General features: G+C 52.6%; 1 protein-coding gene across 6 annotated transcripts in view; it reads left to right on the top strand.

Moving 5' to 3' along the window:
• MED27 (mediator complex subunit 27) overlaps nucleotides 1-20,494 on the top strand; it is a 199,251-nt gene extending 178,757 nt beyond the window's left edge. For 2 of the 6 annotated variants that reach the window (XR_016393673.1, XR_016393672.1), the window contains 3 exons: nucleotides 416-457; nucleotides 2,413-2,859; nucleotides 17,752-17,829. Coding sequence is in view for 3 of the 6 variants with exons in the window: in XM_089913921.1 (XP_089770047.1) it covers nucleotides 416-457; nucleotides 17,752-17,829; nucleotides 19,937-20,071 (255 nt within the window). In the remaining 3 variants the exon portion in view is untranslated. Of the gene's footprint in view, nucleotides 1-415; nucleotides 458-2,412; nucleotides 2,860-17,751; nucleotides 17,830-19,936 lie in introns of those variants that run through there. The other 4 variants (XM_089913921.1, XM_022578365.2, XR_016393674.1 and 1 more) reach the window with 3 other exon arrangements.
• The last annotated feature ends 1,355 nt before the right edge of the window (nucleotides 20,495-21,849 follow it).

Raw genomic sequence — 21,849 nt, 5'->3', positions numbered from 1 at the left:
TGCCTCTCTGACAAGGTGATGTTGGAGCCAAAGGAAGTGAAGGAGGAGCCATGGAAGGGTTTGTGGGAAAAGCAGTCCAGGCGAAGAGCACAGCAGGTGCAAAAGTCCTGAGGCAGGACTGACCTTGGCATGTTGGGTGACACAAGAGAACCGTGGCAGGGGTCAAAGTTAGAGAAGTGAACGAGGGGCTCAGCTCATGGGGCTGCGGACACAGCAGGTGCCTCAGGTTGACTTCTTATACCTCTTCGTATCATCCTCTCAAATCACCACTCGACATTTAGGATCCTTTCAACCCCAAGATTCTGTTTTTCTATAATCATGTTTTTTTTCAAGCTTAATAACAGTAGTTACGATATCATTTCTTGGAGTCCAGAATTCTAAAATTGATGCCGATATTTTCTCTCTCCCCCCGCAGCTCGATATATGGTCCAAATCCAACTATCAAGTATTCCAGAAGGTAAGTTGTACTTTTTGCTTCTTCCTCGGCAGGCGCTAAGGGAAATATGAATACTTCGAGGTGTAAACATTGGTCTTAAATGAGAGGCTTTTTAAAAAGTGAAAAGAGCCAGACACAAAAGGCTGCTCACTGTGTGATTCCATTTATGTGATGTTCTGGAAAAGAAAACATTGGGGGCAGGGATCAAATCCGTGGTTGCCAGGGGTTAGGAGTGAGGGAAGGAGATTGTCCCCAAAGAGCTATAAGGGAACATGTTTGGGTGATGAAAATATTGTGTCTTAATTATGGTGATGACACAACTGTATGTTTCAAAGCTCATGGAACGAACTACGTGCCCACAAAGGGCAAATGTTACTGTATGTAAATGATGCCTTTAAAATTCAGTTTCTCACAGCCCTGTAATCTACACGGGCGCCTTAAGGGTGAGGATGGGCTGAGGAAGGCGGGCTGGCCCTACCCCACCCCCACTGTGTATTACAGTGGCATCTTTTTCAGCTGTTGGGCTTCCCCAAGAAATACTTTCTGGGAAATGTCAGGAAAAAATGAAATGTGACCAGAGAAAGTCCATTTCCCAGCTCCCAGTGGTGGAAGGGTCCCTTCCCTGGCCCAGCTCAATACTTCTGAAGGCTTCTGAAGAGGCTTCTGAAGGCTTCTCCCATGGCCCTCAGGCCAGGTCCCCTGCAGGGCACCAGCCACTTTCTTCTGCGCTCTCCGTCCTCTGTGTCCGCTTCCATCCAGCAGTGCAAATAATAGAGTTGGTTGTAAATCCACTCATTGCCTCCTCACGATCGACAACAATTATTTATTGAGCCCCTTTGCCGTGGGCAGGCACTATGCTAGGTGCTAGGAGTACAGGGGAAACAAGACAAACAAGGAAGCAGAATCAATAAGAGAACTCCAGGTCATTACCAGGGGCTGTGGTCGAGGACAGGAGGGACCTCCTTCGCATCAGGGTGGTCTCAGGAGGCCTTTATGCAGCAAAATTTAAACTGAGTCGGGAAGCAGGAGAAGGAGCCAGCCATGCGAAGGGCCACGGGAAGAGGGTCCCAGACAGTGGAAGCAGCAGCCCTGAAAGCTGCTGTGGAGGAGGGACTTGCACGGTCCAGCACCGCTGGGACCCGTGTGATGGGAGCTGGCAGAGGGCGGCCCGGCAGGTGCCTTTAGGTCCCGGTGCGGAATTTGGATTTTACTGTCAATTCAGTGAGAAGCCAGTGGAGGGATTAGTGTGGAGGAAGGATGTGATTTTGAAAGCTGGGGCCGAGTTATCCCCGCTTGAGTAAGAACTGTGTCCAGGGTGTGCCGGGTAGCTTAGCACAGGGTGGTGGGTTTTTTGCAGTTGAGGTGTAATTCATATAACATAACCATTTTAAAGTGAACAATTCCGTAGCTCTTAGACTTCCACATTGTTGTGCGGCCACCACCTCTATCCAGTTCCAAAACGTCGTCATCACCCAAAGGAAACCCCATCCGCATTAAGCAGTGAGCCTTGGGCTTTGGTATCAAAGGAGCATAACGGACCAGCCCTCTATTGGTGTCTAATGTACCTGAATTCGCGTTGCTCCCTGGACCCCTTTACAGTGAAAGGGGGAAGCAAAGGACAGATGTCCAGGGTTGGGGAGCGGTCTGAGGCGTAACACCACACATTTAGGGAGCCTACGTAAGCATGAAAATGTCATGATCTTATCACAGCTAAATGCAGTGTGCTACCGTGGATTAGATTCTGAACCAGAAAGAACATATTAATGGAAAAACCGGTGAAATCCAAATAAAGTGTGGACTTGAGTCAATAATAAGTAACCAACACTGGTTTCTTAGTTGTGATGAACGTACCCGATAATGAAAGATGCTAACAGTGGGGCAACCGGGTGAGGGGTATATGGGAACTATGTGTACCACGTTTGCAACTTTTCTGTAAATCTGAAACTAATCCGAAACTTAAAATTCATTTCAAAAAGAGAATCATAGTGTTGGCTCTTCTGACAGCCCCAGTCCTTCACCCAGCTGAGCAACCTAGATGCAGAAAGGAAAAAACAGCCTCCCTCCCTGGGCCAGAGCCTAAGGGAAAGAAGTACATAGTCACGGGCTTCACTGGCGGTGCAGTCGTTGGGAGTGTGCCTGCCAGTGCAGGGGACACGGGTTCGAGCCCTAGTCCAGGAAGATCCCACATGCCGCGGAGCAACTAAGCCCGTGCGCCACAACTACTGAGGCTGCACTCTGGAGATTGCACACCACAACTACTGAGCCCACGAGCCACAACTACTGAAGCCTGCGCTCCGCAGCAAGAGAAGCCACCGCAATGAGAAGCCTGCGCACCACAACGGAGAGTAGCCCCCGCTCGCCGCAACTAGAGAAAGCCCACACGCAGCAATGAAGACCCAACGCAGCCCCCACCCAAAAAAAAAGTGCGTAGTCACGTGTGGGCTTTAGGGTAGGCAACGACGTTTTAACCTTGGCCTTCTTATCTAGGTGACCATACCCAAGGCCTTTACCTGTTCAGCTTGCATAAAGCCTCAGCCTTAGTTGCTAACTTTGTCCCTGTTGACAGCTCTTATTTTCCCCCAGCAGCTGTGGCTGAAAAGCGTTCTGAGGAGAAAGAGCACTGCTCGTATCTGCATCTTGTTTCGCTTTCCCAGTGAAGAAGAACATTAACACAGTTTTGGTTTGTTTGTTTGTTTTTTAACCTGGTTTATCTTAGTGTCCTCTGTGGTATTTCAGTGAGTTACTTTCTGGCTCCACTAAAAGCGGGCAATGACTTCGGGGGCCCCGAGCATCGCAGACCCATAACCTGGGATTTTAACAATGTCCAATTTCCATTCAGATACCCTCTATGAGGGAGGGCCTTGCCCAGGCTTGCCTTGGCAAATATAGTTTTTAATGTTCTGTGTAGTATTAAGTATTTTTGAATGCAAGCAGAAAGTTTATTAGGAAGTTGTAAAATGTGTGAAACACAGATTTGGTGAAGCATAGATTTGGAGAGAAAGTGCTATATTTTTATTCTACCACCCCTAAAAATAACCTGCCAAGCACTCTTTATATTTGTTTAAAACTACAAACGCACAGTGCAGCAGTGTTTAAAATTTGATATTGGTTAGTTGGGGAGATTTAGGAGCACCCGCCAGTTCCCTCCTCGTAGTTTATGTAACATGTCTGAAGCAGTAAAAATGGATGAATTGGTAGAGATGGGAATTTTATCTCAACTGGTGAATGGCATGTTATCCGTATTTATGCAGAGCCCTTTCTGAGGTTCCTTTATCATCCCTCCCCTCACCTATTTTTTAACTAAATAGACGACCTCTGAGACTGACCTGTACTAGATTAAAGAACCATAATTTGGAGACAGGAGATAGTGCTTTCTGATGAGAACAAAAGGCACATAATGTTGAGGTTCTTTTCCTTTTTCAGGGGCAGGTAAGAATTAGTGGATTACAGAGTCCGTGCTCGTCCCTACTGAAACATTGTCCATTTGCTGTCAAATTAAGGAATATATTGGGAAATAATGTAGTACAGAATTCAGTTTAATCCTTTATCAGTAAAGCTTTCCAACTAATCATCTTTGCCTCGCAGGGGCTTGGGATCTTGTTCTTGCGGAAGATGTTGGTAAAGAAGATGAGGAATGTGGAACGTGGAATCACGATGGGGGGTGACCTCACTGGGCTTATTTCATTGTGTTAGTTTCAGGCCATGTTGTGGGTCAGAGGGCCGCCCTCCCTATTCCACAGCCAGACTGAAAGCAAAGCTGGCACCGCCGTGTTCCTTGCAGATTCTGAAGGCCTGGTCCAATTGACAGGGTGATGTTTAACATTTCAAACTCAAAATGCCAAAAGAGAAGATTAGGTGGCAACATATCCAAACTCTGCTTTTTAGTATCAGCTTTTGCTTAGAATTCTATTTTCTTCCTGTCCACCCACTTAAATTTGAGGTGTCCTGATTGATGTTGCTTGTAGCATTTCCCAGAAAGACACTGCTTGAGAGCACAGTGGTAAACGTTCCCTTCTGCCCGTCATCAACCTGCTTACACCCATCCAAGTAACCCGGCCGGGGGAGGCTCAGTTGTCAACCTGATCCGGAAAGACTCAACCTGGAACAGGAGTAAAAGTGATTGGGGAAGTACAAGGTCAAGGAGGATCCTTGGTCACCGATAAGAGGTCATTTCTCGGGCAGGAAACAGTTCCCAAGTGTCCTAACCGTGTGGGTAGACGCCGGAACTGTGCCCCAGCCCCAGCTCTGAGGTGGGGACACTAGCAGCCACCGTGGCTCTGTGAGCAGCGTGGGGGCAGCTGTCTCCCCGCATTGCTCTGCTGTAGGTAGGGCCCCAGCGCTTCCTTTCCTTGGCGCTCACTATGCGGTTGCAGTTGTTGTGTGTTGTGTGTGTTTTCCTGCCCACAAGTAGCAGCGGTGGCCGCCCCAGAGAGAGGCCTGATGGGAAGGCGGGAAGCCCCCCCAGGTCTCTCCCTCAAGGTGACAAAGCCGGGGGTGGGAGGGGACACTGCCTCGCAGAGCCAAGCCAAGCTTACACTCGCCTTTTTATTTCTGGAAAATAGCACCAGGCGCTGAGAGGATGGAAACACGCACCTGTCAGATTCTCCTCGGGCTGTGCCTGGCTCCCCAGGTTAAAGACAAGCACACGAGGTCCCGTGGCAGATCCTACCGCGTGAAGCTAAACGCGACCTGCCTTTTGTCTGTGGCGGGGACTGTCAGCAAGCCCTTTCCCTCTTCCTCATTAGCCCCCTTCCCCGGCGGTGGAGGGCTGGGGACAGCTGGCCGTGGAGCCGCGGCTGCCGACAGGCTCCCATCATCTACCACGGTGTCCCGGAGGCTCTCTGCACTCGGTCCTAGGGCAAAGGAGCTTTTTATAGCCAGCAAGCCTCCCGCAGAGCAGATTCAGAGAATGGAACTTCGGAATAGGGGGCACCGCCTGAAAGGGCAGAATCACAAAGAGCCGGGAACGGTTTCAAGCGTGTTCGTATTTTTCTGACATTTAAACTCTGCAGGGGCGCTCACTGTTTTGATCTTTAACCTCCTAACTTCAAAACAGTGGGCATTTTCATCCAGTAACTTAGGAAGAGCCAGAGCAACTCTGCAGCTACTTTTACTGCGTTAAATCTTGGCAGGGAGGCCAAAGAAAGAGCTGGAGTGTGTGTGTGCAGCCCCAGGTGGGCAGGTGGGGACGAGAGAGATGGTGTCGGAGGGACTGGCACCTGCGTCGCAGCTCTTTCACTTAGAGGCAAAGCACAAAAGTCGTAGCCACGGATGTCCGGTTCTTCGTCCACAGTCATTATTCTAGAGGCAGCAGAGGCAAAAGTAACCCTTTCAGTCCCGTGCAGAGCTTAGCCGTGGACAGGTGGTGGATAATGTTCTGAGCAGGCCGCCACTGCTTCTTCATTCCTGTGTTCGTTCATTCGTTCATTTTTTCGCTCCCTCGTTCATGCTTCGATACAAACACTGGCCTCTGTGGGGCAGACTTTATCAAGCGGCCACCCGGTGCTTGTCAATAGACAAGATTGCGTGACTCCTAGAAGGACCAATTCTCTGAAATGTTGGAGACACTGAGTACCTGGCTTAAATTGAGTGCCTGCCCAAATAGTATGCGGCAGACCTAACTTGTTACTCGTTCCTAGCCCCGGGAAGGGGAGCTGTCCCCACGTGGCTGAGTGTCTGTACCTGCTCTAGCATTGCACATCACCAGAGGGACTCAGTCAACAGGCGTTCAGTTCTTCTCAATCTCATGCTCTAGAACATCTCAAATTTCTTCCTGCCAGCTCACTTCCATTTCCTTCCAGAAGCCCCTCTTCTAACAGCACAGATAAGGCCCCGGAGGAGGCTGTGGTTGTGGTGAGAGCCCGAAGGCAGCGGGCCACATCTCTGTCCTTGCCCTTGGCGGTTGCCCTGCCCAGGTGAGGCCGTCGGCAGAGGCCCCCGCGCCTAGAGGGGACCCCTCAACCTGCAAAAGGGGGTCTCATGTTGTAGGAGGGCCCTTTGCTTTCTCTGGATCCCGTTGCTCTCGTGGTCCCCTTTTCTCTCAAATGCTGTCCAACCTCCTCCAAGAGGAGAGCTTGCGTACGATGGACCGTATATGGTGGCCTTGGCGTCCTGTTTCTGTGTGTTCTGTCGCTGCCTCACACGTGTGTCTTGGCAGCCCCAATCAGAAAGCCGAGGGAGCAACTTTGACCGGTGGCAGGGCCGGGGGGCAGCTTCACGAAGGAAGAGAGGTTCCCGTCCGTGGTCTCAGTGGCGGGGCGGGGCGGGGCGGGGCGGGGCGTGCATGGGTGGCAACTCTGCAGGAGCCAAGCATTGGGCTGTGGACAAGCTTTGGGACAGGAGAGGCGACGGACAGTTCCAGGGTTATCCCGGAGGGCAGCCCCTTCCTAACCTGAGAGCCGGACCACACTGACCGGGCTGGGTCCGCAGAAGGAAGAGGGGAGGGGACGTTGTGAAGGGTTAGCCCAGGTCCCTGGGAGCTGAGAAGGGCGGGGAGTCACTCCACTCACGCTGCAGCTCAAGAGCCTTTATCACCACCTTGTCTCCTAAGGGTCGTGTTTGAAGATTCACAAGCTCCGAAACCCGGGGTAGATTTGATCACTTGTTTTCGCCTTCTGATACCCCAGCACCTTCCCACTGCAGGGCTCCCTCTACCGCTGCAGAGGGTGGCGATGACCAAGAGCCTCACGCCCCAGTTTGACGGTGAGAGTGGAGCCGGAACGCCCACTCGCCCGCCGCTGGAAGCGGTCTGTGGTTCTCTGCCATTAGGGAGACGCAGAGCACTTGCCTTCATCTCGCAGCTTCTTTCTTCCTGAGGGGTTGCCCGAGACTCGTGTGCCCCGGGTCAGAACCCAGCAGCCGCTTCTGGGAAGCCCGGCCTCCTGCCCTCCCGGGCCCCTTCCCACCACCCCACAGGCCGCCCGCCGCTGAGGGCACCTTCCTGGCAGCATGTCTGTCTGCCCCCCCGTGAGACCCAGCGCCCTCCCTTCCCCCGTCCTGGCCGGCCTCCTGTCACGTTCCCCCCAGTGAGCGGTCTGGCAGTGGCTGGGAGCTGGGCTGTCCCATGTTCAGACCCCAGCTGACCACTGCTCTCGGTGTGGCCTCACTTGCCTCAGTTCCCTCATCTGTAAACAGAGATCATAAGAGTACCTGCCTCACGGAATTGGCACCCCACGTTAACACCTGGGAGAGGCACAGCTGCCTCTGGAGGATCCGCCCAGCCTGCTCTCAAGGGTCCTGGGAGTTGAGGGGCTTCCCTTTGGGGCATCAGTGACATCTTGGCTGGGACTTTGAAGAGGGTCGGGTTGGAACCCCTCACACCAAACAGAAACTCCTTTATGGAGGCCCTGTTCTGTGCCACAGGCCATGTTCTGCACTTTACAGACGAGATATCATCCTCCTCAGAGCTGGATCTCAAAGCTGTGACAAGGGGCTTGAAGCAGGATGGAGCAGCAGTGTCTGTCTCCCCCTCCCCAGTCCCAACCCAGACAGCCCTGCCCCTGGTCTCATCCCGAGCGGCACTGCCAGGCTCCGGTGGACAGTTTTAAGCCCTTCAGAGCCCATGCAAATGACTCCTTCATCAGCAGAGAAGGAAGTATTGATCCTGTCTAAGTAAATCCCTAGTCCCCCTGGACCGTGATGCTTCCTCCTTGGGCCTCTCAGCCTGCCGAACCCGTGGCACACAAATCCAGGGTACAGATTAGAGACTCCAGCTGCATAATAAAAACTAAAGCCCCATGTTTCCGCTCTCCCGGACTTCTTTCCCAGTTTTAGAAGCCAGTCTCTGCACTGCTCCCCATTGCCCCCAGCACTTTCAGGACTGGCTTCATAGCCTTCAATTTTGAAATAACCATGGTTCCTCTTTTTATGAAATGAGTACTTCTGGGGCTGTTTTAAATATTCTTCATAAAACCAGTGCTCATCCTTGGAGCAGCATTGCCGGCAGGGTTGCCGTCTCTTCAAACATTTAACACACTAGGTTCACATCTTTGACTCCCAGACCCACAAAGAATTTTCTCCTTTGGAGAGATTCCTAGTGTCCCTCTCGTCAGGGGTGGGTCTGTCTTTGGCAAACCCCGGAGTAGAGACCCAAACTCTTGGATTGATCTCCTTGTGTAGCATTAAAGCATATCCAGCAGATGAAAGTTTATTTATATTTCTTTGACTTGCAGGACCAGCATGTGTGCGACTAAGTAACAAATGTCTGGCTTTGCTGCCTGTTAGTTTGCGCTCCAGAGTCTCTTTGAAACCCACCGAGATGGGAAGAGGTTCCCAAGAATAGTGCTGTGCTGATCGTCTCCCTGGTTCTGAGCTCTTGGTAACTGGCCCAGAAATTGAGGACCCCGTGACATCACATCAGGGCAGCAGGTGGAGGGGGGCAGGAACCTGGTGCCCCTGCCCCCTGCTGGGATTAGCGTGTCCTTTTTAAAAGAACAAAGGGCTTTCACTTGACGACGGTTGACCTGAGGGTGGAGCTCGGCACTGAGGTACCCTCGGGGGCGTGCAGGCAGGCCCTGCAGTGGTGTCCACTGAAAACCTAGACCTTGAGGCGCCCAATGATCGCAGCCCCGTGCTCCTTTACCAAGGGCCAGCGGGGGGAGTGATGCGGCCAGGGTCACCCAGATAATTGGTGATGAACCCAGGACTGTACCCCGGCCTCCCGACGGCTCCGGGTCTTCTTTCCCTTTTGTTCACATTAATACAGGCCAGAGAGAAGCTCATCTTCATAGTATGTGGAAGCAGGTATTGACTGGAGGAGAGCCAGATTTGGGTCTCTACCAGACTTCTCTTTTAAATAAGCAACTTCTAAACGCTTGTACTTAACTTTTCCTATTTATTAACCTTGCGGGACATGCTTTTAATAGGCAGAGGCCCCAGCTCTCCTAGCTCAGCCAGGGAGGGCTTGGGCTTCGTGGGCAGGTAAGATAATGTACTCAGTGCCGTTAGTCCGTTGCATTGGGAAGAGCGCCACCTAGCTGCTGGAGCCAGTGTCCGGGCTCAGCTCCCACCCCGCGCTGTGTGGCTGCAGTCCTGCCCCCTGGTGGTGGGAAGTGGGCAGAGACCTGCAGCGGCCCGTTCACCTGTGGTTTCCCAGCACTGCTGACATCAGAATCCCCCGGGGGAACTTTTTAACAGCACAGGTCCTGGCCCCCAGCCTAGACAGCCTTCCAGAAGCTGGGGGGTGGTGCCCGGCAGCCCGCCTCCAGAGTTTGTACGCCTCACCTCTGCTGCACTGCAAGCTCTCCCCTCCAGCCTGGAAGCCCGCACAGAGTCAGGACGATGCCTACAACCTTAGTGGACTCAGGAATCCCCGAGGACAGTCCCTGGGCCACCAAGAAATACAACACATTGTTGCTTTTTAAAAGAGGAAACTGCTGGGGGATGATAATATATTAGGAGAGTTTTGGTCCCACCCCTGCGTCTCACTGGTCCTTTCTGTGTGCCACCGCTCTGTCCCTTGTTCTTCCCTTGTGGATAAGGAACAGAGTCTGTCTGGCCGCCGTAAAACCCAGGCTCTGAGGGGCTGACCTTCACAGCTCAAGGAGGGCCCAGGTGGGAAGAAGAGCGGGCTCTGTGTGCCAAAGCCATCACTACAACAGCGGGATTTCCCCCTTTTCTTAGCACACCCCACCCCCTTGGGCTGTACTTTCGATTTTCCTTGTGTAGTATGCCTGCCCACCTGACTTAACACTGCCGGCTTTCATTTGCCCGTTTCCTCCTGTCATTCTGCAAGGCAGGGAGACTCATTCAGTCTTGAGATCTTCTTGAGGGTCCTGTGTCGGGATTTGTTCAGGGTAGGTGCTGGGTTCAGGGTAGGTGGTTGAGTAAGATGGGCAGAAGCTTTTGGTAGTGAGGCAGAGGGACAGCTGTGTACGTGGTAAGAGCTGAGGTGTAAGCGAACGGACTTGGGACTGAGTCCCACCTCTACCCTAAGAGTCTTGCGGTCCGTTCCCTAGTAGGGAGGAGATGGCCTCATGTGCCACCTTCCCACACACTCCCACAACCTCTGTCCCCCGAAGGCCTAGGGCCCTGCTCTGCTGCTTGGCTTGGGCAGGTCACTTAACCTCCCTGTGACTTTGCTCCCTCACTTGGAGTGGAAGTTGTCTTCCATTTGTAGTGCCATCACAAGGTTGTGGGGATGGTGAGGAAAAGATAGGATGACTCCCATTTGGTGGGTGTTTGCCATTTGTCAAGCACTGTTCAAGCACTTTCCCTGCACTGACCCATTTAATCGTTGTCCAAGGTCACCCGGCTCTTAAGTGACTGCAAATCTGTGCAGTCTGGCCCCAAAGCCCAGGCTCCTCACTGGGCCGCGTGGTGTAGACCAGCCCTCGCTCAGAGCTGGTGCTCAGTAGACGTCGACTTGGAAACCTGCCATTAGTGCAGGCGGTTCCATTAGGGTTCAGCTAAAATAACTCCTGACCTCCGAAGGACCCTCTAGGCGTCAGAAGCTCTTTGCACACAGTATGGTGGAGGAGTTTTGGGGGCGTGTTTTGACTGGAGTCTTCTTCTTCAGTGTGTTGACCGGCAGCTGTTCCAAGGTCTCTTGAAAGATTCCTTTCTCCCTTTCCGAGCTGGGTTCCCCATCAGTTTGGGTGCTGGAAGACCTTCTTTCTCTGCCTCTTTGAGCCTGGAGGAGAGGGAATTTCAGTAAGCCCTGGTTGGTGGAGGAGAAAACTGAAAGTAAGTTTCATAAAGCAAAGTGGGTGTGTTGGCAGCAATAGAAGTGCCACCCTCCTTTAAGTAAATAAATCACCTGCAGTCCAGCCTTGGGACGGGGTTGAGGGGGAGGAGGTGCCCACCCCAGACGAAGCCAGAGCATCTGCAGTTTTTCTTTGCCTTGAGATGAAACGGGACATTTCTTGGCGAAGTCCCCAGTGTCTGCGTACTCCTTGGAGTCGCCCTGTTTTTCTGTGCGCGCCCTCTTCCCGCCCTTGCTGGTTTCAGCACAGTCTCCGCCCCCCGGCCTCTCCCCCCCACCCGACTCCTCTTTGCCGCATCCCCTGTCTCCCTGGCTGATTGTTAACTTTCATGTCTTCTCCTCCCTCTTTCCTTGGGTTCGCCATCTGCTTTGATCTTTTCGGAGCTCTTTTCAAACCAGCACTCACTGGTGGATGAATGGCCTCCCTTTCTCGGGAGCATTAGTGCCCTTCTGTGGCCTCAGCTGCCAGACAGGGAGGCTTTCATCTCCCAGGGGAATCTCATTAGCTCAGCATCACAATGGGACCCGAACCGAGGCCAGACTGGTCCAGAGTCGATTTAAATTAGTTAATAGCAATTTTTTGTTGTTGCCCCAGGCCTGTTTTTTCCCACGTCTTGGATGCTGAGCAAAAAAAAACAACTTTGTTGTTGAAAAGCGGGAAACAAAAAAATATTGAAGGTGGAATGCTTTGACAAAAAGGAAGATCATTGCAGGTGAATTTCTCCAACATCTGACAACCATGTCTTACCTGCTGCTTTGGAGTTCAGCCACGGGAACCTGAAAACCAGTCGGGGAAGTTTGGGAGGGAGGGAGGGAAAACGTAAGAGCAAATTAGCTTTGTTTCCTTCTATTAAAATATTTCTGTAATTGGCCATGGGAAGTTGAAGAAACTAAACGATCATGTCGGCACTAGAAAAAGCTGCCACCATTTGGCAATTAAGAGAACATACTGGGCCTTTTGAAGACAGAGGCTGAACTTGGCCAGGTTGCCCGCCCAGTAATGTACAAACTGATTCCGTGCCCTGCCTGGGAGCCAGATGCCAAAACAGAGTTTTGGTGTGTGACTCCAGCCGTTTCTGGAGAAGGACGTTTTCTAGCTAATTCAGTTTTTTCTGCTCTTGAGAAGCCTGTTACCCAGCAGCCACATTTGCAGGTCTAACCTGCACCTGGCAGTGGGCCTCTGGCTTGCCTTAGACTTTGGGGCTGGGAGGTGGTGGGCAGATGGCACCGGGGCCCCTGGGACGTGCGCCTGTATCAGCAAACCGGAGAGCTGGCCAGGGTGTCTTAGGAGGGAGGCGGTGTAGGCTTGGGCCTGCGGGGTCTGGGCCCACGTACCCATTGCCGCTCGCCAGCTGTGTGGCCCGGGGCATCTTCCCAAGCTCTGTAAGTCCCCATTTCCTCGTCTCTAAAATGGACCCAGGGGAGCACCCGCCTCAGCTACTGTGGGGATTGAATGAGCGGGACACAGACATCATAAGCTCTCATTAATGTGGCTCCCATAGGTTAATAAAATTATCCCGCAGTCCTGAAAGAGCACCTTTCAGAAGGAAGGAAAACCCTACCAATCCACCGCCACCCACTGTGAAAATATTTCATTTTGAAAATACTTCACCACTACCACGCCCATCCCCTCCTTCCACAGCACCATTATGAAATTTGGGTAGTATGGTTCATTGTGACTCATGAAAAAGACAAGCTCTCCTTTGGGTTTGTAGTCCTTTGTGTCGTGCCCCAGAATGAAGTGCCTTTTCCCTGTAGGGCCCAGAATCCTCAGCCCCCTGAGCGGCCCGTGGCCCCTCCGCCGCAGCAGGGGCAGGCCTGGGGTCTGTTGGAAGTGCCCAGTCTCAGCTCCACCCCACACCTACCTGCGTAATTCACAGCTGCTCGGTAGCAGGATCCCCAGGGGATCTGGGTGCCAAGTAACAGTTGCATCTTTCTGCATTTTAGCATCGCTGAGAATAGCTGGAGAGGCCGGCTTGATTTCTGGGCCCCAACCCAGAGATTCCGATTCCAGGTCTACACTGGGGCCCAAGAACTCACATTTCCAGCACGTTCTTAGGCGATGCTGCTGCTACTGGTCCGTGAACCACATTTCACGCGCCCCCAATTCTGGAGGCTTCCTAGGTCGCAGCTTGGACTTGTGTGTGCCGCCACTTACGGGACCCGTGGACCTGGCAAAGGCCATGGCTCATCTTTTAGACGGGAAATGAATAATCCAAGGAGGGTACAGTATTTCGGTCTGAAGAGGAGAGAGAAGGCTACTGTAACAAACAGACCTCATAGTTTTTCTTGTTCAAACAATAAAAGTTTATTTCTTGCTCCCACCATACACCCATCCCGAGCTGTCGGAGGGCTGGGTTCCGCGCAATCACTCTGGGGCCCGACTTCACGGAGGCTCTGCCGCCCTGCAGATGCACCGTCTGAGGGTGTGGCTCCCAGCACTGCAGGGGGAGGGGGGTTTTGGAGGGTCCACATCTGCTCTTCACCATCTCCTGTGGAAGTAGCACACGCCCCTTCCGCTTCCTGATGCTTCGGTCAGAACTAGCCCCGTGGCCCAACTCCAGGAGAGACCAGAAAGTTCCCCCGTGCCAGGAAGGAGGGAAGAACCGGCCAGTGAACCCCAGCAACTCCCAGCAGATGGAAGGTCAAGATTCCCAGCAGAGTAAGGGTAGACCAGGGTCCAGCGTCCTTAGCTCCTGTCTCCCACTCTCCACCCCGCTAAGGCCCTTGTCTCCGTCCCCAAACCTCACATGAGCCAGTCTCCCTGGACGTCTCAGAGACAGAAGGGATCATCCGTTCAGTCAACACACGACTCGAAAACCTCTGTGTCAGGCACTAGGCAGACATGGTGTCTGGCCTCTCAGAGTTCACAGCCAAGTTAGGGAAACTGACACTAAACCCAAACTGCAAAAAAAAAAAAAAAAAAAAATTATACAAGCTCAGTTGTGAGGAATGCTATGAAAGACAAGGTCTGAGTAAAGGGACATGACCCGGTCAGGAAGCACAAGGATCTAGACCAGGCCCAGAAAGAGGAAGAGGAGCCAAGCAGGGGGAGGGGAGGGGAGGGGGGAAGAGGGAGGGGATGGGAGGGGAGAGGAGGAGGGAGGGGAGGGGAGAGGAGGAGGGAGGGGAGGGGAGAGGAGGAGGGAGGAGAGGAGAGGGGAGAGGAGGAGGGAGGGGAGGGAGGGGAGGGGAGGGAGGGGAGGAGGTGGAGCACAGGGAGCTAAAACGTTCTCAGAAGTGGGAGGGGGAAGGGAGAGGAGGCCGGACCAGGTCCTGCATGGCTGCACTTTTGGATTCTACCCTGAGTGCATTCACATGCTCTGAAAGGGTTTTCAGTGGGGAAGTGACATCGTTAGATTTATAGCTTAGTAATAATAATCACTAATATTTATTGAACAGCATGCACACGTTATTTTATTTAATCCTCACAATTATCCCAGGTGATGGGTAATGTTTGTTATTATCACGCTGTTCCAGATGGGAAAACTGCAGCTAAGAAAGATGAAGTAACTTGCCCAAGGTGGCATTGCTGGAAGAGGTAGAGCCAGAGTTTACACCTCCAGAGCCACAAACTTGACCCCTTGCCACAGAACACCCCCTCTGGGTGCCACAGCCAGAGGAAACCAGTTGGGGCTCTCCTGGTCATCCCGACAGGAAGAGGCGGAAGCTTAGACAGAGGACTGGGAAAAAGTAGAGGGACTCCAGATAAATGAGCTATAATGCAAGAGGCTGCTTGAGTACAAGTAGGAGGAAAAGCCCAGGTTTCCAGCTTAGGCTGCTGAGTGGATGGCCGGTCATTGCTGAAAACAAACACAGGAGGAACAGGTCTGAAAGAGCGCCTTAGATGCCCCTGTAATTAACATGATGCCTTGGCTGGCTTAGCACCGTGCAGTTATCAAAACTCAGCCAGGAGAGGTCAAGTCCAGAGGCCAGCTAAGGAAGGGAGGGGTAGATGAGCACAGGTTTGCCCCGCCAGGCACCCAGCGAACAGGAGGATGAGGGGCAGAGATGCTTGGCGCTGTTTGGGTAAAGGCCCTAAAATCCACAGGCCACAGGTGCCAGGCAGGTAGCACGAGGGAAGCGGGCTGGGTGTGAGACTGGGCACACAGAGCGAACTGCAGGTACCTGCCCTGCCCAGAGGCACTGCCCCTCCTTATCTCCCGCTGATGGTGGCCACTTGGATCCGTGGGGGCCAGTGGGCAGGGCCAGGACACAGTCACAGGGCCCATCATATGGTTGGACTGATTTAATCTTCATTAGCAACCCATCAGGCAGGTGCACTGTTACTGCCCCCAGATCTTCCAATGTGTTGAGAAGCCGAGGATCCAAGTTAGGGGACATTTTCTGAATTTTAAACGTTGGTCATCCGTGCTTAAAATTGTAAAAAGAAAAGCAAAGAAAACATGCAAACAAAGCCTCCCAGCCTCAGACGTGGCCTCTGGGCGATCCGTGTGTTTGGGAAATCGGGCCCCAGGCCAGGTGCCCGAGGTGCCAGAATGGACGGATCTAGCCTCGTCCAGGGACTGGAGATGGATCCTCTGCATCTTGGGAAAGGAGCACAGCCGCAGCTGCGGGACAGCGGACACACGGCACACCTGCTCTGCGCACTTGTGTGCAGGGTGGGGCTTCTAAGAGGCTTGTAAAATAAACAGTAGGGGCAGGAGAAGGAATTCTCTGGAAACTTGGCTTCTTCTCTAACGGCACATGTGATTGTAAGGAATGTCTTATCAGCCTATAAATGGCACTTGTGTGGGTTTTTTTTTTTTTTTAGCAAGGCATCTTGATGGGTAAGAACCAGGCTTTAAGCAGGTATCATCGGGGCCCAGTTTGCTTTGCTGCATTTTGTAGCCGTTCATTTCACCCCACCCATCACTACCCGCCATTTTGCCAAGTTATCATTCTACTGTTGTTGTTTTTTTTTAAGCATTGCTCATTTTAGAAAGCTGTCTGTCAAAAACGCTTAAAATAAAAAGTCTTTGCACTTGAAGGAATAAGTGCCATTTATCTTGAAAGTCATTTGGGTAAGAATTTCTCAGCAATGTTGGATATGTGAACCGTTGCTGTATTTGCAAGAAAGCCAGTACAGGTGTTTCTGGTATGTGGCCTTTGATGAGTGGCCATTTTTAAGTTTATTTCTTTATTCAACAAATATGTATTGAGCACCTGCTAGATGCCAGGTGATATTCTAGGCCTTGGGGACACAGCATGAACTGGATGAGCGTGATCCCTGCCTGCACAGAGCTGGTCGTCCAGTGGGGTTCACCAGCCGCCAGGCAGGCCATGAAAGTCCAGAAGGAAAGAGGGCCAGTCCAGGGGCCGGGGAGAGCAGAAGAGAGGGGGCAGGCAGGCCTGAGGCACGGCTGGAGGGTAAGCACTTCACGTGCATGACCAATTTATCCCAGGGGAAATCGCATCTTAGAGGTTCGGTGAACTGGGGAGCCTGCATCCTCACTCTTCAGGGTGTAGCCTCTCTGGCCTTGGGTGTGGACACACAGCTGGACTAATTTCTGGATCATTTGCAGCTCCCCGTGCGGGACCTGGACCAGCCCTGCTGGTTTCCGCCTGGTCAGTTTGCTTACCTGCTGCCAAGGCCCATCAGCACACCGTGTTCACTCTTGTTCACAAAGTTAATCATTTTATCGGGGGGGAGGGGGTTGTTTCGTTTTGCTTTTTGACCACAACATTTGTAATGGCAAGACCCCCTGATGAACTATCAAATTAGGAATAATCCGTTAATTTGGTGATGGATGGCAGGCCTTAGCAATCCATGGTGTCATCATATTTCAGAACTACAGGGGATCTTAGACGAACCCTTTGCTTTTCAGGAGGGACACTGAGACCCAGAGGGACCGAGTAGTTGGATCAGGTCAGCAGACAGCTGGGACTTAAACCTAGTGCACGTTGTTATCTGGTCCCCAGATGCCTCTAGTGAATTTAAAGCAGTCATGCCCTTGGCGCTGCTGGGGGAGTTATGGGTCAGTGGGTATGGCCCAGTAGACCACAGCTTTCAGGGAGCTGGTCAGACAGGGGACCACACTGGGAGTGACACGGTTTTTCAGAAAGGTAACAGCAGGACCTGTGAGGCCTCAGGGAGAGATCATCAGAAATGATCAGGGTCACAGTCACAGAATCTGTATGGCTACAAATTATGAGCCAGAATGGGAATTAAAGGAAGTAGAAAGCCATTACGCCGGCAGGAAAACTGTTCCCGGGTAAAGATGAAGTCGAATATGGACAGTTGGAAACGAGCCTCTGCGTCCAGGCGGTGTTTCATGCAGTGGCGGGGCTTATAAAGCCGGCTGTGATCTGCCATCTCTTTACCTCTCCGCTGACCTCTGGCCACGCCTCTCTCAGGTGCCGCAGCCTGTCTGGAGTTGCTGGAAGTTTCCACACTTCGCTTGCTTCCGGGCCTGACTACCTGTGTCCTGTCTGCTTACAACGCATCTCCCCTCCCTTCCCTGCCCCCAACTTTGCTAACTAATTTTCAACCTTCAGATTTTATTAGATGTCTTTTCCTCCACGAGACGTCATATAAAAAGAGCGCCTTCATCTTGTTTTCTCTGTGCTGGTTCCGAGTAGCTCTAACCCAGGCATTGTCCTTGGTTCCCAGGTGACGGACCATGCCACCACCGCCCTGCTCCACTACCAGCTGCCCCAGATGCCCGACGTCGTGGTCCGATCCTTCATGGTAAGTGGCTTAAGGAGTCAAATCTCCCCCTTGAGCCTTGGCTCCTTAAGTGAGAACAGGCAGCTCGGAAGGTAGCTGGACCGTCTTTAGCTCGCAAGGGCCTCGCAGGGGGGAGACGGTCCAGTTTGGAAATGATACTTCCTTTCAACTGGGAAGAGATCTAGGAGAAACCATGTCCTGCTTAATTAGCTGGTGTTTCCTATCATTGCCGAACACATGGTTTCAGAAGTGACCTTCCAGCACAGTTTCCAACGTTGATTTAATCAGTAGGTATTTATCGAGCTCCTGATCTGTGCTGGGCCCTGTGCTTGGCGCTGAGCAGGTACCGTGACACCGTTCCTCCAAGACCCCTACTCCTTAGCCTTCCAGGTCAGAGCTCAGGATGGGGAGTGACCCAGAAACAGCCATCCCCCCGGTGTGCTGGGGTCGGCTCCCACCAGCTCTCGTTTAATGTTCAGAATTTCTCGAGCTGGTTGTTCGGCCGTCGGTGACTTGACATTGAACCAGAATATTCACGTGCTGGAGATCGGTCCTGCACGTCAGGACTCCCCTCTGCCCCCGGCTCCCACCCCTGGAGCCAATTCATTGATTGATCACATGCCTTCCAGTCCGTCTCAGCAGGGCCAACAACTGGCCCCACCGTATCCTGGCAGACGTGGCCAGCTGTTTCAGCGCCACGCTGACGGGGCTTCGTGCTCTCACGTCGCTAGGCTCCGTCTCTCCCTGCCGCTAACGCTCCCATCTCAACTCCGGCCAGTAAGGCTGCCCCATCTCAACTCCGGCCGGTAGGGCTGCCCGTTAGAGAACATGCTCAGCAAATGGGCCCGTCAGCAGGCGCTGGTCAGTGCTGACAGCCAGGCCGAGTTCTGCTCGTCCGATCCACCTCGTCACGTTTGCTGCCGCAGTTAAGCTTCTAGGAGCCTGTAGTTCATTTCTCAGAAAATACAGCCCGGCTCATTGATGGGCTCACACGCTGGGGAGGCTGAAGAAGCAGACCTGGGGCTCAGCGGAGCCGCCGCACAGAGGCGCTCTCGTGTAGAGAGAACTGTTTCAGTTGGCTATCTCTAGCGGGCACTTCCTTTTTGGATGGATCGAAAGACTTGCTCTTTAACCTGACATGTGGTAATGCCCAGTTCCCCTTTGGTAACTGACTTTGGGGTTTAGGAAGAATAAATAGTTTGACTGAATGATCCACTGACATCCTCATGTTTATTGCCAAAACCTTGAACCCTAGCCTCTGGAAGGGGGACAGGGTGGGTGAGCCACGGTCTGCCACCAGGAAGGCAGCTGTGCTGAAGCAGAAGTGTTTGTATCCGTCCACTCGGCCGACCGCTCCAAAGAGCAGTTTCCTCTTGCCTGATTCAGGAGGATGTTAAATGACAAGATTCGCACACCCCCGTCACAGTGGGAGCTCGCCTCACTCGCTGGCCTGTTGCTGTGGGCTTGGGTTGGTACGGTTGTGAGTCTCCTTGAGTTTGAGAATTGAGTTATGAGAGTCTCATCCTTATGTATGATGCCCGAAGGACCTCTGCACTCTGAACCCCTCCGGTGTGTACTTGCCATTTATTATGTTATTTGGTGGCACCGAGTTGTCCCTGCCCTCCCCCCAGGTGTGTCGGGCCACGCTGTGACAGCGAGTGGTGACCTCTGAAATCAGATCAGAAGGAAGGCACGTTGACCTTAGTGGGGAATTCTCCACTCACCCTCTCTCCGCACGTGTCTGTGGCCACCTCTGGGTGGTGAACAAGGAGAGGATCAATGCTGACGTTCGAGACTCAGAGGAAATGTGGTTATGCCCCCGCCGGGCCGTGAGGCTGTGCTGTGGTTCACGGCTGCTCCTCCGGGAGTGCTGCCTGCCTGAGAGTAGGGATTTCTATTTTAAAATCCCCTTAGTTGGGAGGGGCCCAGGGCACCAGGACTGACCATCAGCAGTGCTGTGACCTTGTGGGTTCTACACAGAGTTTGCTGTAAAATCACAGGGCACCTCTTGGGGGTCACAGCCAACTCAGGCTCTCTATCCTGGTGATGGTTAGGCTTGACAGGAAGGATGACATCCGAAGCACCCGGATCCCATTTCTGTCATTTCTCTCCTCACTTCTCTTTTTAGACCTGGTTAAGAAGTTACATAAAGCTGTTCCAGGCCCCGTGCCAGCGCTGCGGGAAGTTTCTGCAAGATGGCCTTCCCCCGACGTGGAGGGATTTCCGAACCCTCGAAGCCTTCCACGACACCTGCCGGCAGTAACCCTTCCCCAGCCCCGGGCCAGCCCACAGACCCCCATCCAGCACCTTCCCAGACAAGCCCTCAGTCATAGCGATGGCTCAGACGTGTCTTTGCAGCCCGGATAGCAGTACCGCCGCCCGCTCGCTTCCGCAAAACAGCATGTCGTGCGCTAAGGCCGAGCTTCTTGAAGAGCAGACTCCGTCTCTGTTAATGGGACTGCTGTACACCTGAGCTGGCGTGTGGAAGGCAAAGGGACCGTCTTAGGACTCGCTATAAGGAAGTTAGGCAGCATGTTCTCCCGTATATGTTCGCAATACTCGTCCATCGACCCGCCTGGATCCATGTTCTAAGTCGTTTTATAGTTGGAATGAGCCTTTGTGTCGTGCTCAGTTTTTTGTTTTGTTCCATAACTTATAAGCAATAAACCTTTGGTACCCAGGACAAGGCTTTGTCTCCAGTTTCTTAAAGTACCTTTTACATTCAGTTCCGTGAACATGTGAGCAGATCTGGGCCTTTTGAAGGAAAAATAACTTAGTAATGTCTGCGTTTGAAATAATTCTTTTTTTTTTTTTTTTTTTTTTTTTGCGGTACACGGGCCTCTCACTGTTGTGGCCTCTCCCGTTGCGGAGCACAGGCTCCGGACGCGCAGGCTCAGCGGCCGTGGCTCACGGGCCCAGCCACTCCGCGGCATGTGGGATCTTCCCGGACCGGGGCACGAACCCGTGTCCCCTGCGTCGGCAGGCGGACTCTCAACCACTGTGCCACCAGGGAAGCCCTGAAATAATTCTTTTTGAGGACACATTTCCCTGTTTCTTGCTTTCGGGAGAGAGGGAAGTGTTGGCAAATATTCCATTTCAAAGACATTTCAGCGGCTTGAAAAATGGATTGTTCTTTTTGAGGGAAAAAGTGCACAGATGTTTCATTTTACTAAACCATTCACACATACATATACTAAAGGGAAAGGACTCTTCCTGTGTTACCAGCCAGAACATGTGTGAGCGGGCGGGACAGGTGTGCCTGGCTTGTTTGTCCCGTTTTGTCCTAAATATTACCGTGAACAGATTCCAGCCCAGTGTGCTGAGTTTATTCAGGGCCTCGCCCCTGACATTTAAAGCCATAACCTGTTTATATGAAGAAGTGTTAACCTGCTGAAGGTCTTGAGAAGGACAGGGGAGTCCCCAGAGCTTTCCGCAAGCCCAGCCTAGGTGACAAGTAATGTCCCGTTTGTGGTGAACAGTACCGGAGAGATGCTGCCTTCCAAGGTGTCCAGAAGAATGGGTGGCTCCCACCTGGGTTCTGGTACCACCCAGGCCCTCCACACCTACCCCTGCCAGGCTAAAAAGGCCCAGAGGATAAAGGGGGTTTAGTGATGGGGGAAGCAATAGAACAGTGCCACTCCAAGTATGGTCCAGTAGCTGTGGCATCATGGGAGCTTATTAGGAACACAAATCCTCGGGCCCCACCCCGGGCCGGCTGAATCAGTGACTCTGGGGGGTGGCTCTGGCAACCTCGTTGTGAACAAGCCCCGCAGGTGGTTGATACGGGCCCAAGTCTGAGAACCACTGGCCTCTCTAGGAGATGGCGGTGCTTTCAGGGGCCAGTTTGGGGCGGTAGTGTGAGCGAAAGTGTGGTGTAGCGCAGGAACGCTTCCACACAGCGGGTGATTTTAGATTAAATACCAGGGTTTATCACATTTAAGATGCCATCGCTTGTAAGATGCACCCCTATTTCATGATCCCCTAAGAAAAGCGTGCTGCCAATTAAACGATGGCACACGCTTTAATGATAATCCTGTGTGA

The sequence above is a fragment of the Delphinapterus leucas genome, chromosome 6, assembly GCF_059928025.1.
Source record: "Delphinapterus leucas isolate spDelLeu-1000000601 "Yukka" chromosome 6, BTC_Dleu_Yukka2, whole genome shotgun sequence".
Classification (NCBI taxonomy): Eukaryota; Metazoa; Chordata; class Mammalia; order Artiodactyla; family Monodontidae; genus Delphinapterus; species Delphinapterus leucas.
This window is presented reverse-complemented; position numbering and strand designations above follow the sequence as displayed.